General features: G+C 33.9%; 2 protein-coding genes across 9 annotated transcripts; both read right to left on the bottom strand.

Moving 5' to 3' along the window:
- Nucleotides 1-348: 348 nt before the first annotated feature.
- Nucleotides 349-4955, bottom strand: LOC111305119 (zinc finger (C3HC4-type RING finger) family protein). 2 transcript variants are annotated; one of them, XM_022902336.2, is made up of 12 exons: nucleotides 4684-4955; nucleotides 4515-4602; nucleotides 4296-4352; nucleotides 4155-4187; nucleotides 4002-4079; nucleotides 3882-3925; nucleotides 3744-3784; nucleotides 2167-2249; nucleotides 1984-2075; nucleotides 1822-1891; nucleotides 1368-1409; nucleotides 349-709 (listed from the first exon to the last, which is right to left on the bottom strand). In XM_022902336.2, the coding sequence occupies exons 1-12, from the start codon at nucleotides 4743-4745 to the stop codon at nucleotides 587-589; spliced, it is 813 nt and encodes a 270-aa protein (XP_022758071.1). In that variant the 5' UTR covers nucleotides 4746-4955; the 3' UTR covers nucleotides 349-586. The 2 variants fall into 2 exon arrangements, with proteins under 2 accessions (XP_022758071.1, XP_022758072.1); XM_022902337.2 differs by having other exon boundaries at nucleotides 1371-1409; nucleotides 4684-4939.
- A 591-nt stretch (nucleotides 4956-5546) lies between these two features.
- Nucleotides 5547-9614, bottom strand: LOC111305120 (membrane-anchored ubiquitin-fold protein 3-like). Of its 7 annotated transcripts, none has more exons than XM_089749955.1 (5): nucleotides 9420-9611; nucleotides 8844-9006; nucleotides 8377-8538; nucleotides 7649-7819; nucleotides 5547-5917 (listed from the first exon to the last, which is right to left on the bottom strand). In XM_089749955.1, exons 3-5 carry the CDS (start codon nucleotides 8510-8512, stop codon nucleotides 5862-5864), a joined length of 363 nt encoding a protein of 120 aa, XP_089606081.1. In that variant the 5' UTR covers nucleotides 8513-8538; nucleotides 8844-9006; nucleotides 9420-9611; the 3' UTR covers nucleotides 5547-5861. The 7 variants fall into 7 exon arrangements, with proteins under 7 accessions (XP_089606081.1, XP_089606082.1, XP_089606078.1 ...); XM_089749956.1 differs by having other exon boundaries at nucleotides 8844-8942; XM_089749952.1 differs by having other exon boundaries at nucleotides 8377-8604; nucleotides 9420-9610.
- Nucleotides 9615-11866: the final 2252 nt, after the last annotated feature.

The following is an 11866-nucleotide window of genomic DNA, read 5'->3' as shown; positions in this document are numbered from 1 at the left end:
ACTTAATAGTGGGTTCAACATCAACGTTAATAAAGGGTTGCCAACAACCAACGACTATAAACTTTCCAGCCTGGAACAACACATGGTTCCAGATGACATATATCATCAGCTAAGGAAAAACAACACTTCGTCAATTTTTTGTCTTTTAGGATACGATTGGGGTTCTAATTCGATATCTTTAGCTCTAGACGTGACTCCAGTATCAACAAGCTCATTGGTCTCTTATTTGTCACTTTAACTAGTCTTTAATCACTTCTATAAGGAACAAGACCTAGAGGGGAAATGGAGGGAAGACAGAAACAACTTTCTTCCTATCAGATTAAAACAACATAGATTAAAACAAGCAGATTCAACAATATGAAATTGCTATAACATCCATATTTGCCAAGTCAACAACTAAAACATATATCATTACTACATGAAAGGAGATGCTTGAAACTCTTGCCCAGATTCATATGAACCCCTAACCAGCTTATGAAAATTTCAGTAGTAGTCAAAATAAACAATGAAAATAGATGTAAGAACTAAAGGAAGACGTTTAGTAAGAGATTTTGCATATGAATCAATTATAACTTCAGTATATATCTCAATGTTTGCTTGGTGTTGTAATCCTGCGGGTGTTATAAGAATTGCATTTTCTGCACTTGAGACCAAGAATATGAAATTGGACGGTGCTTGTACTGTTGCAGTCATTGCAGAGGATTGAAACCTGTATGAAAACCACATTCAACAAATTGAGCAAATATACATGTACATATTGTTTTGACTACAACCTATATCATTGGATTAGCAATTATGTCCATAAGTACAAAGAATGAGGCAATGCATAACATTACATATATATGCCAGAGAAATTCCTTTCAAAGATTATATAGAGCAATGGAGGCTCTATATTATCCAAGGCACTTGATGGGAACATAAATGAGGTGCAGTAGTCAGTTTACTCTAAAAATATGGAACCCCGAAAGCAGCTCCATAGGAATAGCACTAGAAGCCATAACAAAAACTTGCCTACAAAAATAGACCCTGCAATTATTAAAATTTTGTTTGTTTGGTAAGGATAGGTCAATATGAACTACGAAGAATTTCCCTAATCAGTTCATTTGGCAAGGGCATCCATGAAAAAGAAAGACTGCCTGCTATTCCTAATAAGGAAGTTTTGTATAGCAAAATATCTCTGTTCTGTCCTAGCCTCAGGGAACAGATGGATACTTCCCAGTGGCAATAGAAGCCATCTTACTAGATGCAACTTCTGAATGAGACAACAGATTTACAAAAGTTTGTACATGCATATTCAAGTGATGCAACAATTATCATTGTGCATTTGCTGCAAGCAAACTAAAGGAGAAGGTACAAATATAGGTTACCACCTCAAACCGATACTCTGTGGGCATTGAAGTAGCATCGATCTGTAGACAAAGAACAAGATCACCAATTAATGGCATACAATAATTATCGAAACAGTGAAATAGTTAGTTAATCTTAGAAGCAGTTGTTTTTTGAGTCAAAAGCAAATTAGGACCAGAGAGAGGATACACTTGAGGTCATTTTAATTTAATATATTCCAGAGAAGACTAATAGTCTGAATTTCCATAGTAAGATATATGCAAGCAAAAAATTCTAGATGGGGCTATACTTGTACAGCAAAATCTTTTTTAAATATGAGCTTTTGAGAAAGATCAAATGTCCTTGAAATCAAAACTAAATCCATAGAAACGCCATGAAAAATTCCAACAGATGAACTATTACTAGCACACAAAATGCTGAGGTCTAGTAGAAACTTAATGTACAACTCAATGATAAAAAAAAGAACGTTTATACATCCATATCCAGATCTTTCCAAAAAGCAGTCATATCAAGTACGGCCTTGCAGCAGATGGGACATCGATACCTGTGTCATGGACAAAACCAATATATAAATGATAACCCATTCAAAAAGAAAATAAAAATAATGAGGCAATTAGCAAACTAATCTGAATTTACTGATTTTGCATAGTCATCTGAGAAAAGCAGTCCATGTGCATTGTATGTCCACACTTCAAAATTCTTGTGCTTTCAACTGAGTCAAAAAGATACTGGAAGCATAACAAAAACGTCTTAGAACAACAAAATCTTGTGAAATTTCAAAGAATACTGAATAAAATAGTCAATTCTCAAAGCTCAAACCTCATAACAGATGGGGCAGTAAGACTTCATGGAGTTCTCCACACATAAGTGGTTGTCACGCAGATCCACCGTATAGCAAGAACCTGTGCCAGTGATAACATCATAAAAGAAAATGCAATAAAGGAAAAACATTTAAAAAGAATTAGATAATTTTGAAGACAGCACTAATGCTAGGGACACTTTAATGCAGAATGGTAAGATACACGTTGGCAACTTTGTATTTCACCTGCCATAAACAAGGGACTTGATCATGAGGAATTGGGAACTTTCCTATAAAATCAAATTAATTCAAGTAAACAGAATTGATAGGGAATTACCCAAATTCCCTCCGAATACAACCTACCAGGTCAGTAAAGCATTTCCAATGCATATCTGCTACTCTTACCATTCAACAAAACTAATTCAATATCATCACCTCCACCCTCCCTTTCCCTAATTTATGCTTAGGGATGCTCACCATCATTTAACATTTATTTTCATCAAAGAGGGGCAAAAAATTAAGAGAAACAAGTACACAGATGGGTGCCCTATTATTCTGTTTTTCTTTAAGCTTTACATGACACTCCAGCTCAAATTTAAAACTAAGTGAATTTTAGGTATCTGAAGTAACCCAGCTTGGGACACTACAAACCTGCAAACATAAACTCCTAATGGAGTTAGAAACTTTATTGGATGGATCCAGATGTTTTAGAACTCATCTCTTTGACCTCTATGTTTAAAATGATAATGGACAGGCTAGAAGACATTATGGAATTGCAACAAGCCTCAATAAACACTTTGAATCAAGACAGCCATCCAAACAACGGAAAAAAAACTAGGGTTAATATTATGAATGGCCCCTAAAGTATAGTAAAATGTTCAATATAATACCTGAATTTTAAAAATTTGTAATATGGTACCCGAAATATGAGCTATTAACTAAAATGGAACTCACACCTAACGTGGTTAGCTCTAAATGATGACACGTAATAAACAAACAACTTTCTCAGTATCACATTAGTTAACAGATTCATAGTTCAAGTACCACATTAGACATTTTTAAAGTTTAGGTATCACATTGAACATTTCACTACATTTCAGGGCCCATTTGTAACATTATCCCCAAAAAGCAACAATCGAAATAAATACAAAAGGGAACAAATTGGAATCTTATTCACCACCTACTTTGTTGCACTCTGAAAAATTACCACAAAAATGACACAAACAGTAGCAAGAGTAGGATTACAAGGCTTCATTTTGTTATCAGTTTTGTTATTTTCATTTTGCTTTCTTAGATTTTTTCCATGAAATAAAAAGTGAAAAACCGCATCTGGTTAAAATGACCGAATAGCTAAATGGAAATACCAGCCAAACGTAATTGTTGCAAATAGAAATAAAATCTTGCTTTTAATTCACCATGAATATCAACACTTTAACTTGTAATTCAGCTATCTTTTTCCTTCAAAAATCCATAGAAGGAATAGCTTTTGCGCCACATAAAAACATGCTATAACTTGAAACCCCATACAATTGTATAACAGAAAACACCTCTTAAAATCAATCAGTCAAGAAGCAAGCATGGTAATAAGACTGCATACCACATTTCTGACAGTGAAAGAACTTGTCACGACCACCAACCCTGGAAATCAAAACAATAGTTGACTAGACATAAGACACAAGCAAGTTACCAAAAATAACTAAAACTAAATAAATTAACCCACAACATGCTAACTAACCTACAAATTCCACAATCATTACAATGAAACTGTCCCTTTGTAGTCTGCAAAAATCATAACTTAAAATCAGCGTGATTTTTTAAGTACCATAAAATTAAACATAATCGTGCAATATCTTACATCATCGTCATAGAATTTGCAAACATCGCAGAAATATTCTCCCATATTTACCCCACAATGAGAACAAACTTGAGCAACCTGAAACATTAAACAGATGAACTTGAGAGTTGAGACATTTACAGTTATTACAGAATTAAATCAAGCAGGACGTACCTCCTGTTCAGTATTGCAAATTGAACAAATAACCTGGTTGACACATCAATTCCATCCCATTATAAAACAATAATTTTTTTCTTTAGAAGATAAAAGTAAAAAGTTACTAAAACAGGAAAGTAAGTGCCAAATAAAACATACTTGCTTGACATCCTGTCTGACAAGGTCGTGATGATCTTTTGGGTTGCTAAGTGAGTTCTAAATAAAAAAAAAAAATGGTAGGGAAAATTAAAAAAATAAGAAAAAGATGTTCAAAACAAGAAGAATAAAAAATTTAGATAATCAAGACATGCTTTCAAATACGTGGATTTACAAGGATAAGAAAAACATTGACATGAAGGAGAGAAAGGAAGAGATTACCGCGGCTTCGTTGTGACAGTGGCGGCATGGGAAGATCTTATTACAGCAAGGAGCACGGATTTTACATCGTCTCTTATAGTGATCGCATCTAAAGAAAACAAAACCAAAAGCATTGATAATTGAAACAAAAAAAAAAGAAAACAAAAGAAAGAGAGAAAATAAAAAATACCCATGTTCGAGTTTTACGAAATCTCTGCTTCTTTGAGGCGCAGATTCAGAGTCTACTGCCATTGATTAGGGCACGAAAGAAAGAATAAAGTAACGATAACACCAAAATGGCAGAATTTTTGGGTTTCTTTTTGGGCGTTTGGGGGCGGGATACAGAAAATAGAGTCGATTATTTGTAAGCAGGAATTTTATTGGAAACTTGAGCAAGGTTTTCTTGCATGCTGGTTCTATCCACCCCAGAACGATATGCAATTCAATGGCCCAAGGCCGAAGCTCAAAGCCCAATATTATTTGTTCTATCGGTAACTTATTTAAGTTTGAATTGGAGTCATTCTAAAAAAAAAGAAGAAGAAGAATTGGAGTCATCCTAGCTTTTAAGTCTCACGGAAGAAAAAAAAAAATCTAACTTAAAATGGTATCAGTAGAAAGCAATTTCTAAATTTTAGTTTGTTTTTAAAGTGTGAAAAATTGATTATTCCTTCACATATATTTAAAGATGAATAGTAAAATTTACCTATCATCCTCAAGTATATTGATTAATTTGAACATTATAAGTTTGATCCATTAATTACACACAATATTGTGAATGGAATTTTTTGTTTGTGGCAAATATATCATATCTAGTCTAGGCCTAACAAGTATCCTTCTCTACACTTGTATCTTTCGTTTACTTTTTTCATGTGTTGTCCTCCTTTATTATTATTATTATTTTTTCTTTTTAATTAATTGTGGGCATATTGTGACAATTTTCACATGTATACTATTAAGACATTGTGTTAATTTCAGCATGTAAAATGCTTTCCGTGGAGATGGAGGCATCTTCTCTTCATGATTACTATTGTTTGTTGCAAAAGGAAAAAAGAGTGGAAAATTCTAAATCTAGAGATGTTACTCAATAATGGAACAATTACATTTAGATGTATCACTGTCAGAAGGTAGTTTGCTCGAACATTATCATTACATCTCTCTCTGAAATGCATTTGATTCATCTGTACAATCGTAGCTTATACAAAACGTAAGAGGATGGTTACAGAAGGAACACTGTAACCTGAGTAATCATATTCGAAGAAACAAGGCAGCCCGTATATAGATGAACACCATTTCAAAAGCAGAATCAGACCTTATACAAACTTAAGTATAAATGTGAAAAAGTTGATAACTACAGAGCACGTTTACAGTTTAAAGAATAATACAGCCGCATGAATTCAGCTTCTGCATCTCCTCCTTGCTCTTTTCTGCAATGCATCAAAACACAAGGGCAAACAAGGAGAAATCAGAGGAAGTTTAGACCATCAGACCATAGCTACGGTAATAGATCAAAGAATGTGGCCATTTACTTCAGATTCTTCAAATCACAAGCAACAAAAAAGCAAAGAAAAAGAATTGTGACTGAAACAAAGGAGAGTGATATTATCGGAAAACAGTGGTAGGGATTTGATGGCCATAATCCTTCATGCAATAAAATATATATATATATATTTATGTATATATATATATGTATTTAGGACCTAGGATTTCTTTCTTCCCCCTTTGAAGGCACGTGAGTTGTAATGGCTAATTTATGCTGTTGTCAGAATCCAAACCAAAATAATAATAAAAAAAACCATGAAATACTGCACTGTACTCCCAAGAGCAAGGGTGACATAGCTATAAACTCATTCACATCTTTATTTAGTGAATAAAACTCAATTGAGAGTCTCCTCTACAGACTGAATACAAAAAAATTTTGGGACAATAGCTTAGGCTCCGTTTGGTTGATGCTTTTGCTTTTTGCTTTTTTGTTTTTTGGTTTTTGCTATTTGTTCCTTGTTTTTAGTTCATTTTGTAGTTTGTGCTTTTCAATTTTCTATTAAAAAAAATAAAAAATAAAAAGCAAAAGCATCAACCAAACGGAGCCTTAATATATAAAGCATCTTGACGTTTGACCATTTATGGGCAATTTTCGAAAAGGTATAAAATCTTGCAACCCTAAGTTAAATCAAACTAGGAAGAACTCCACTTTATTTTTGCATAATAATGCTAGTGCTGAGAAAGAAAAGAAAAACTCAAATAATAGTTTCAATTGTCAAATAACTTGCTATTCCTAAGAAACTTATATAGTAACTAGTAGATCAGTGTCGGAAGATTAAGTTAAAAGTATAACATAAAGAGACAAGGATGGTTTTTCTCATTAAGTTTTGTTAATGGCACAAAGAAAGTAATTAAAATGCATAATGTCTCCAACATGGTTATATGAAATTCCATTGATGACAAATATGGTGTTCTTTCTAATGGTTTTCAATAAATTATCCTTTAATTGAGGACTGGTATGTCTAAAAATTATGACCAGAAACTCTGGTCTAAAGAATAACACTAATGATCTAGCAATTAGTTGGGTTGCTATTGATGAATATACTAATTAAGCTCATACATCTATAAAAGAAATAGATAGTAAGTTAATAGAAATTTTTGAACCCAGATCTTTTGAATCAGAAATCCAACCCAGATTAATGAATCTTAGATATCTATCTGTAACAACAGGATGAAACGACAACATAGACAAGGCAAGGAAAAAGGAAAAAGGCAAAATAAGCCTTGGGGGCTTGTTACTTAAGTAGGCAACAAAACAAAACGTTGGCCAATTCAGTTTCTTGATTTTCCACTAGCCTCACAACTACTTCATGAGGTTTATTACAGGGATTGCTTTGCATGGAAGCCTTACTTACAGTAAATGAAAATCACAGAACTTCTTCAATTTTGTTTCCCCTGTTTTTATTTCTTTTCCCTGAGAAGTATGCAGCAGGAACCGATGGGGGGTTTCATAGACAGATTTATGTGCTATATATTCAGCAAGGATCTACTTGCCAATCTTGTATTTCATGAAGAAAATAAAGACCTGTTAATTCTCAGCAAACTTAAATGCCACGAAGATTTCAAAAAATACATTCTCCCAAACACATTTTTTTAAGAAAGAGAACTTAACAAACCTGTCTTATTGTTTGCTATAACAGGCTGCACTACCACATGCATGGTAATAACACCAACGGGAAGGTCACCAAATGTTATCCTGGAATCAGCAAGCGTTTTGTTGTTTTCCAGAACTTTACCAGCATGTATAAGTTTCAAATCATTTATTGACTTTGGTGCGACTGTTTTGTCTGAAAATATACAAAGAATCCATTAACTCAGACAGTTGTTGCAGGGGAGGAGCATTATTAAATACATTTTAAATTCAAATTTGTTCCTTATGAACATTCACAAACATGCCCCATACATATATGAGTTCATATACAGTGGCCAACATCAGCCCTTTTCTCCACGCAGAATGGTATCATCAAACGAAAATAAGAGGCCTGTTCTGTTCACATACATGAACATTGTGGTTAAATCAATGTTATTCAAATGAGTATAAGCCAAAATGAAAAACTGTTTTTAAACGTACCATGCAGCAATCATCATCACTAAATAGATAATTATTAATGACAGGGCCAGCAACAGACTACAGAGAAAAGAAACCCAAAGCAAAGACCAGAAGACAAAAGATTTGAGCAAATGATCCTCAAGCCATGCTAAGCTCAAAAGTGATCAGACAAAAGATAGAAAAACATAAAAAAAGACAATGAAACTTAGAACATACAATGTTTAATCCAATTACAGATTTCAGTAAGGAGTAAGTTAAGAGCAGGAAACATGTAAACAGAAGCGTATTAATAACCTTGAGGCCACTCAGCAACAATCCTTTGCTTAAGTGTTGCGACAGTCATAGATGATGCATAAGTACTGTGTGCTATATCTGTCCCATCAAAAATGCGGAATTTAAGCTCAATAAGCTGCTCGCCACCCTCAGACATAGTAGTCTTTGTTCTCTGTTTCCCAGCTTGCAGGTCGAATGTGATAACAAATAAACAGTTTTAGTCTCAGAATTCAGTCTCTCTTCATTCACCTACACAATAATTCCCCATATAAAAAACTCAAACCCGTAACCTCTACATATTTAAAAATTATGCTTGCAATATTTCATAATCAACTCAATTACCTATCCTAGTTAAATTAGGCAGAGGCACAAAGAATTATACATTTTCAATTATATCAGCTAGAAAGCAGAAAATGTTGAACTTCTTGTTACTGTTTTTTAAGATTGTTTTCATACTCAAGGAGAGAAATACATAATATTAAACTAACCTCAGTTAATCCTCGGAGAAATTTGTTTGGTAAGAGTGCATGTAAATCAACTTCCAGAGAACCTCGCCAATAGAGAGAGCACTTCATATGATCTGATAACTGATAAGATTCCCCAGTCAATAGCTCTAAACCAATGTTCCTTTAACAATATGCAGAATTCAACCTCAAGGACCAGACATATAAAAGAGATAAAAAATAAATAATAATAATAATAATATTCTGATTGGAGAAGAAAATTGAAATCAAACAACAACATTTCTATCAAATGTCTAATAAACCAACAGAACAAGAAAGTCTGAAAAGAAATGTAATTAAACCCTAATATAAATTAATTCAGGTAAGATTTCCTATTTTCCGTTCCTCTTTTCCTTTTTTTTTTTCGTTTTATCAATTCATAAAACTGAAATCACAACAAACATGGCTTTTTTCTCTAATTCGTTTCCTTTTTTTTTTTTGTCAAATTTTCTCACCAACCAACCGAAATATTAGAGAATCAAGGAAAATCATCGGAGAATGATACAAGATCAGAGAAAAAAAAAGAACAAAAAAAATCGGGAGAGGGAATAGAGAAACTACCTGATCAAGAAGCCATTGATGGAAGATAGAGAGAGTCGAATTAAGCAAAAGACTTTTTCTGGTCACTGTGTCGGTGTTGGATCGAAAAAAAAAGGGGAGAGAGAGGATTTCGTTATTTTTTTGGTAGTTAAAAACAATTTTCTTTTTTTTTTTTTAATTCTTTTCCAAAAATCTCTGTGATAAGATGTCAAAAATGGAAATAGATAAAATGGTCCACACCCAAATTTATACTACTATTACTACTATTTTACAGGCTCAATTATCCTGAGGATAATGAAGCTCCTGAATTTTCCATTATCTGCTTGCCACGTCAAACCAAAGATTTGCCGGAATGACTAAATTAACCTAACTTTACACGTGGCACCTTTGCAAGCGGCTTCTAGTATCATTAAGGCGGTTACCAACAAATAGAGAAAAAGAAGGTGGTCGTTACTGTTAGTTATTTTCCCCGGGAGACAACCCGTTCAACTTTTTTTTTTTTTTTTCAAGCCAAATCCAAGAAATATAGGCTGTGAATCACATGAACTTTTCTATTATCAGAAAACATCTTCATAGAATTGAACAGACCTCAATTTAAATCTATCATTTGAAAGCGGCAATTTAAGCTAGTAGAATTTTTTACTTTGATCTTCCATTAAAAGAGTAATAAACTAATAATCATTAAGCCCAGCAACAAGAAGAAAAAAGAAAAAAGAAGAAAAATCTTGACTAGAATATGGGTAAAACAGATGCAAAATATATAAAGCAATTTGGGCCAAAGAAAGTAAGGGAGTTCCCATGTCAATATTTATAGCAAATTACTGGCCTCTGCTGTCAACTATCAAGTTTTTTTCTTACATAATAATTGAAATGTTTGGTCCATTAGTACAGCTTGGTCATTCCTGTAAAGCAAAGAGAGAATATAATCCAGAAGATGGTGACTGTGACACCCATGATGCGATTGCTTGTTGCAACCCACCAAGGGAAGTGAAAGTGGGTGGGCAGATTAGAGAGGGAAAGTTCTTTCCTTCACACAAAGCTTTATCCCCTAAATAACCAGATCTCTTTTCCCTGCTGCTGCCTTAATCATTGTGATATGTGTGAAACATGCACTCATCTGTCAAGTTGATAAACTTGAACTGATATCCTTCGACTCTCCTAGAGAGGAGAACTCTTGCTTAGGAAAACTTATGCATAGGAACCAGAGGGAACACACTTAATGAACAAGTTGAGACTGTGGAACGCTCTCATTGAGCTTGATATGGGATAGAAACAATGAAACTTGTTTCAAAATTCAAAGGTGCTACCCTCACCATGCAACAAGAATGTTGCATCATAGAGTGAGTCGTTGAGATTACACAGATAGACTTAATAAGAATATGGATTGCAATCTAACTTCCTACAAGCATAGATGATGAATAATTTGATATCAACTTGTAGCAGTTTATTCATCCAGTAAACATTATGTTTCAATCTTTTAAGGATCTGAGTTATGAAAGCTTCCTGGCTCTGGTGTTTATCCAGACAGGTTCAGTTGCATGATAAAACAACTTCTTTGATTTGTAGCTTTGCAGAAAACAGACACCTGTCCCCTACCCAACCTTGCCACAGCAATTTAAAAACATTTCCTTCAATCTTGAGAAAAGCAGTTGAAATTTACATTAAGGTTTAGTGACTAATTGGATAATAAATGCCATTATAGTGAAAATCAGGACTAAATTTGCAGTATCAAAACACAGGTCGGTAGGTAATGTCTGATGATAGTGCAAAGTAGTCAAGCGGTCCATCCTCTCTTTTTGATGATAAAAGATTCAAAAACAGTGGAAAGGTCAGAGCCCCCACAGAGCACGATTAAGACTGGCAAGATTGACAATTAGAAAGCTGATAAGTTCCAATATTTGTGATTCCCTTCGTAGGACTCCACCTTCATTGATTCTGCTTTTGGCTTCTTCGACAGCATTCATATGCTTGTCTCCATATACAATGGAGGAATCCACTGAAGACATTATTTGCAGCATAATTTTTGTTTTTCGTTCACTTTTGTCTTCTGGATTGATAGAATAATGCAATAACTAAAACATTTATAGCCATGTAAATGATCAGTTCAGTCAGGAAGATCCTGCTCCATATGTTATGTAAAGTGGCGGGGACCAGTCAATAAAGCCGAATTTCAGTGACTGAGACTTGAGTTGAGATGTCATAATCTTACCGCCTTCATGATTGTTATGGGCTTGTTTAGACTAATACTATATTCAGCTGTCATGCACATAGTAGTTAAATTATTTGGTTGTATTTACAGTTTCCTACATGCCAAGAGCAAAAATGACCACAGGCTGCATTTGTTTATATACATAATATACGTAATTGTCCATCTTTTTTCTCCTTAAGAGAGATGGCTGTGTTGATTTGAATTGCCAACATTTACGTGGAATTATCCTCATTGAAGGTGAATTGTGAATCTCTTTATT

The sequence above is a fragment of the Durio zibethinus genome, chromosome 21, assembly GCF_047325235.1.
Source record: "Durio zibethinus cultivar Kanyao isolate XHJ-2024 chromosome 21, ASM4732523v1, whole genome shotgun sequence".
Lineage (NCBI taxonomy): Eukaryota > Viridiplantae > Streptophyta > Magnoliopsida > Malvales > Malvaceae > Durio > Durio zibethinus.
The sequence above is the reverse complement of the archived record's forward strand: the minus strand, read 5'-3'. Positions and strand labels throughout refer to the sequence as shown.

Coding starts and splice junctions, on each gene's coding strand:
- LOC111305119 (XM_022902336.2), bottom strand. CDS start 4,745: ATGGCAGTAGACTCTGAATCTGCGCCTCAAAGAAGCAGAGATTTCGTA. Junction 4,603..4,683: donor TTCGTAAAACTCGAACATGG/GTATTTTTTATT, acceptor TGTTTTCTTTAG/ATGCGATCACTATAAGAGAC. Junction 4,080..4,154: donor TTTGCAATACTGAACAGGAG/GTACGTCCTGCT, acceptor TTAATGTTTCAG/GTTGCTCAAGTTTGTTCTCA.
- LOC111305120 (XM_089749955.1), bottom strand. CDS start 8,512: ATGTCTGAGGGTGGCGAGCAGCTTATTGAGCTTAAATTCCGCATTTTT. Junction 7,820..8,376: donor TGTTGCTGAGTGGCCTCAAG/GTTATTAATACG, acceptor GTATATTTTCAG/ACAAAACAGTCGCACCAAAG. Junction 5,918..7,648: donor TATAGCAAACAATAAGACAG/GTTTGTTAAGTT, acceptor GATGCATTGCAG/AAAAGAGCAAGGAGGAGATG.